Consider the following 6,001-nt stretch of genomic DNA (forward strand, 5'->3'; position numbering starts at 1 on the left):
GCGCGAACGAGAGAGCGAGCGGGAGAGAGAGAGCAAATGAGAGAGAGAGAACAAACGAGAGAGCGAGGGAGAGCGAATGAGCGAGAGAATGAACGAGAGAGCGCAAATGAGCGAGAGGGAGAGAGCGCGAATGAGCGAGCGGGAGAGAGAGAGCAAATGAGTGAGAGAACGAACAAACGAGAGAGCGAGGGAGAGCGAATGAGCGAGAGAATGAACGAGAGAGCGAGAGAGCGCAAATGAGCGAGAGGGAGAGAGCGCGAATGAGCGAGGGAGAGAGCGAGCGGGAGAGAGAGAGCAAATGAGTGAGAGAACGAACAAACGAGAGAGCGAGGGAGAGCGAATGAGCGAGAGAATGAACGAGAGAGCGAGAGAGCGCAAATGAGCGAGAGGGAGAGAGCGCGAATGAGCTATAGAGCGCAAATGAGCGAGAGAACGAACGAGAGAGCGAGCTAGAGTGAATGAGCGAGAGAATGAACGAGCGAGAGAGAGAGAGAGCAAACGAGCGAGAGAGAGAGCGAATGAGCGAGCGCTATAGTACTGGTGACTGATTATGGTTGAAAACGTAGGTAGATGAAAAGTTATCATACACCAAACCAACTTTCATATGTTCAGGCTATCTAGCTTGAACGGTTTAAGAGTTACTGTGGGTGAGTTATATTATGCAAATGTATATAGTTATAGTCGATAAAAAATTATTTTGAATTTAAAGTTAGGATAACCTGAACATGTGAACGTTGGTTTGATGTATGTAGCTTGAACAGTTCAAGAGTTACTGTTGGTGGATTATTTTATGCTAATCTATGCAAATTAGAAAAGTTAAGTCGATTAAAATTTGGTTTGGTGTCTCCAGCTTGAACTGTTCAAGAATTACTGTTGGTGAATTATATGATGCTAATTTATGCAAATGTGTATAGTTAATAAAAGGTTTAAAGAATTTGATGTTAGAGTAGAATGCAGATGTGTAAGTTGGTTTGGTGTTTCTAGCTTGTACGGTTCCAGAGTTACTGTCTGTGGGTTAGTTTATGCAAATGCATTCATACATTAATAACATATTTCTATTATGTCCAAATAAATCATTGACATGAGAAAATGTGTTGTTTATCAGCATTTTTTATGTATATTTAATGCTGCATAAGAGTATAAAAAGACAAGAATAGTGTTTTGAAATTCTGTTTACTTTTAATACGCATTAGAAAATTACAATATTGTCCCCTTAAATGCATAATAACAAATCACAGAATATTTTTTATATTGACTAGGCAAGTCTGTTAATAACAATTTCTTATTTACAATGATGGCCTACCCCGGCCAAACCCTAACCTGGACGACGCTGGGCCAATTGTGGGACTCCCAATCACGGCTGGTTGTGATACAGCCTGGAATCGAACCAGGGCCTGTAGTGATGCCTCTAGCACTCAGTTGCAGTGCCTTAGACCACTGCGCCACTCGGGAGCCCAAAATATAAGAGAGATCCAAGTACAAAAATAACTAATCAAACCTGAAAAAGGTTTTCCTTCATAGCAACCCTATGCAATCTTCTAAGCCCCTTAGAGCTGCACGAGATTGTCATTGAAATATCAAAATAGTATTGTTTAGTTTCAGAGACCCTCTAACTAGTACATAATATTATATTCTTCACACATATTGCTGGTTGGAGTGTCTTCCATTCATACTCTGGGCTCTGAAAGACTCGTCATAGGCGAGTCTGGGTTTCGTGTCATCCTTGTACACTGTTGTGTGTTGGGACGCAGCTTTGTAGGCCACCCCATAACTGAGGACAGAAATAAAACGAAATTATTAAAATAAATGTATAATTATTATTAATATTTGTGAGTAAGAATAAGAAAGAGGATGAAGAGCATGGTTCTAGCGTAGAACTCTAATTTTCTGGTGGATAAAATGGAATTTACCCTAGTCGCTTCTCTGATGGAATCATCCCTCTGCAGGCAATACACATCATAACTCCTCCTACGACCAACACAGCCCCGCCTATCCACCCCACAAAGAGGGCGGTGCCAAAGGTGTACCTGAAAAACAGAAGTGATACACTGAAACATAAAAAATGACAACTTGGCAAATTGCCATCTTGACATTATGATTGATTACAGTTTATACACCAAAGTAGCCTCCTAAATGACACTATTCCCTACATAGTGCACTACTTTTGACCAGACTCTAAAGGATAGGGTGCCATTTGGGAGAAGTGAATCCTACTCATGTTGCAGTTAATGTACCTGGGAGTGAGAGATCCTCCAAGTCCTCCTAGCACTCCTCCTCCTCCATATCTACTGCCTGCATAGGTGGTGAACCGGAAGCTGGACACGATTAGGTTGGCAAAGACAGACACTCCAGCAATGCCACAGACACCTAGGAGGAGTAAAAATATATTTACATTTTGGTTAGGAAGAAGAAGAAAATTTGTCAATTGTCACTTTCAGATCACAGACGTTTTTCTTTTACTTTAAACCCAAAATGAAATCAGAATGATTTGGCTTGACAGTTATGAACATCAATATCAAAACATCAAAACAATACCACAATACAATCCATAACATGGTATTTTGGTATTTGGTATTTTATTAAGATCCCGATTAGCTGTTGCAAAAGCAGCAACTACTCTTCCTACAGTCCACATAAAACATGACAGAACATTCATAGACAAGAATAGCTCAAGGACAGAACTACATACATTTAAGCATACGGAGATTACCATGGAGGAACTGGTGGTTCAGTTTATCCTCAGCCAGCAGACGCAACAGGCTCGCCAGGAGCAAGCGCAGGAGGAGCAGCACCAACAAAACCTCTGACTGGCAGCGGAGGTAGCCCAGTTGAAGGGTGGTATGGCTCAGGAGTCTGGCCTAAATCAGTTCCTGGTCAAGCTAATGGAGGAAGATGATGTGGAGACGTATTTGTGCACCTTCGAGATGACGGTGCAGAGGGAAGGAAGGCCCAAGCCCAAGTAGGCCAGCTTTTTAGCACCCTACCTCGCCGGGAAGGCCCAGAAGGCCTACTTCGACTTGAACGCCGACCAGTTAGCAAATTATGAGGGACTCAAACACGAGATCCTGAGCTGTTATGGATTGGTCCACAACTGGGCCTTCGACTCCACTATCTCTCTCCACGCTCAGATGAGCGACCTGGTGTGCCTTACCAAGGGCTGGCTACTGACCGACGTACTGGCCCTCCCGATAATCGATAAGGTCGTCCTGGATCGGTATCTTCGGGCCCTCCCCTATGAGATGAAGGCGGCGGAGAGCCTGCAGAACCCCCAGAGCCTGGAGGAATTCCTGACCAAAACACCCAGGACCTGCTGAAAGGGGCCTGGGCAGAGAGATTCCATGCAGGGAGGGGGAAGAAAAGCACAGAGAGGCTAAAGAGATCTACCCCGGGGGTTGGTGATAGAGGGGAGGTAAATGCCGCGACGTTGGCTCCCTCTGCTGGGAGTACACGGGCTGGGCACCCCGATACTGATGGCACCAAGTAGAGGTAATTAGTGGAGAGTGCCAACCAGCCATGCAGGCCACATAAAGGGAGCACCATGGCACACCGTGAGGTGGACAAAGAGAGTGGCAAGTGAACATACAGAGGGGAACAAAGCTCTTGGAGGCACGGAGCCACACATGAGGAGAAGGACCAAGCCAACCCTAAGTTATTTTTGTGTTCTGTTTATTTCTGTTGCCTAATAAAGTTGTGTTTTCTGACTGGAACCTCCTTGTCTCTGTGACCATCTCTGCACGCTCAACCCAACACCCCACGGTTAACCACAATACACACAAACTTCAAATAGGGGAGAGGCGTTGTGCTATCAGGTGTTGCTTCATCTTTTTTTTTAACCAGGTTTGCTGTTCATTTGAGCAATATAAGATCAAAGGGTGTTCCATAAAATAATGGCTCTATATAACACTGTATGCTTTCTTGACTTTGTTTTGGATTTTTTGGACTGTGAAAAGACCCCTAGTGGCATGACTGGTGGGGTAAGTGTGTGTGTAATTGCAATTTGCATGTGGGCTATGCAAACAATTTAGAAATTTCAACATAATGTTTCTTATAAAAAGTGATGCAGTCACTCTCCTCAACTCTTAGCCAAGAGAGACTGGCATGCATAATATTTATATTAGCCCTCTGAATAAAATGAAGAGCAAGACGTGCAGCTCTGTTCTGGGCCAGCTGCAGTCTAGGGCATTCCTTGTAGCACTCGACCACACAACTGGACAATAATCAAGATGAAAAAAACCCAGAGCCTGCAAGATTTTCTTTTTGGAGTGTGGTGTCAAGAAAGGATTCACCTGCGAGCAGGAACATCACCAAAACTTTGGCAAAAAACATCACCTCACCTGCAAGCAGAAACATGACCCCAGAGGTCAGTGTCATGGTAGCCTTGACGTTGTCCTCCATATTTCCCATCTTCAGACTCTTGAGGGCTAAGATGGCGATCAGACAGCCGATGGCTCCCAGAACTATCCCCACTATCATCAGTGCCCGCACAGCTTGGAGCATAACTACGGGTCAAACAAAACCAGACGTCAGATAAAAGTCTTACTTTGAAACTTAAGTAATGACCTGTGATTGTGTGTATCATACGTATCTACCAAAGTACTGTGGTATTTAATTTAGATCATAGATGTTCCAACATTAAAAAAACTAAAACTACATTCATTTTCAAATGTACATCCAAATGACAAAAATGTTTTATTGATTAGGGCCCTATACTTCTCCTGTTTTCATGGGCCATTTACCTATATTTTGTGCCTGGAAGATAATCTCACTTCCTGTTCTTGAATTTAATTTGCAAATTATTTAAAGATTTAACTGCTCTATGAAACATGTTTAAATCAATAAAACCTTTGAGACAAAAAAAACGTTACCTTTTATTGATCATGGCCCTACACTCTACTCACATTAAAATGACCCACTGTCTAAACTATATGGAAGATAATATCACTTCCCGCCTTTAACACACACTTTTAAAGATTAAACGTTGCTGAAGAAACTAGATTAGACATGCTCAAAATAGTTTTTAGTTTCCAGTCAAGTGAAAGAAAAAAAAGTTTGTTTTATACCGCTTATTAATATCAACTAATAGAAACAAATACCATATCTTATCTAGAGTCACACCCTTGAGAGGCACTCGACATACAAAGCTCGATCGAGATCAAGTTAACAGTGCTGACCATCCATTGACATTTATATTTGCTAAATGTATATCAAAGAAACATCATGTTTAACTTCTTACAAGTCAATAAAGCAAACCTTACTTGGCAGCCCTAGTATGGTAAAATAAGGCCTGCATTGGGTCATTCCAGATGAGTTTTCTACACATGATTTCCAGAGTCCAGAGTAAGTGTAAACACTTGTTATGACTGAGAAAGACCGGTCCTGTAAACCCCACATATCCATGGCTGTAGCAGCAGATACTAAAAACTGTCCCAACACACCCAGAATGAAGCCGATATGCTGAATCACTGAGGTGCCCATTTTAGCTTCCCTTCCTGTTTGATGTCAGACACCTTTGCTTGAAGTCATGAACTGGCCTTCTATCCTCGTGTTCTTATCATTACGTACTCTTGAACAGGGAACCAACCTTATCAGATGTTTGCTTAATTAAAATTGGCCGGAGTTGCTGTCACAGTTTCGGGCAACGGTTGTTTGTTTGGGAAGTGTGACTAATGACAAAAGGTTGTGCCTTGACGTTGTTTCCATATGTGACTAGTTTCAGGAAACTACACATAAGTTGCACGTCACTACTTCACAGGAGAGGCATTTGAACGTAAACATTTATTTTTTATCAAAATGCTTTTTTTGGCATAAATGCCATCAAACGTGTACACCATCTGTAAATAAGAATAAAATGGTTAAATTACTAGCCTAGTTGGTTAAGCCACGAAAAAAGACAGGAACCTTCCCGCTAGCCATGATTGGGCTGGACATGCCGGGAGATGAGTTCGAATTGGTCTGCCATGTAGCAGGCTTCTGTCTACAACATAAACTGCTCAGTATGTAT

The 6,001-nt window shown here is 42.5% G+C and overlaps 1 protein-coding gene across 1 annotated transcript; it reads right to left on the reverse strand.

Moving 5' to 3' along the window:
• Positions 1-1,165: 1,165 nt before the first annotated feature.
• Positions 1,166-5,744, reverse strand: LOC139577583 (claudin-18-like). Its single transcript, XM_071404699.1, has 5 exons — positions 5,256-5,744; positions 4,335-4,499; positions 2,235-2,367; positions 1,911-2,027; positions 1,166-1,771 (listed from the first exon to the last, which is right to left on the reverse strand). The coding sequence occupies exons 1-5, from the start codon at positions 5,473-5,475 to the stop codon at positions 1,636-1,638; spliced, it is 771 nt and encodes a 256-aa protein (XP_071260800.1). The 5' UTR covers positions 5,476-5,744; the 3' UTR covers positions 1,166-1,635.
• Positions 5,745-6,001: the final 257 nt, after the last annotated feature.

Source organism: Salvelinus alpinus, chromosome 6 (genome assembly GCF_045679555.1).
Source record: "Salvelinus alpinus chromosome 6, SLU_Salpinus.1, whole genome shotgun sequence".
Lineage (NCBI taxonomy): Eukaryota > Metazoa > Chordata > Actinopteri > Salmoniformes > Salmonidae > Salvelinus > Salvelinus alpinus.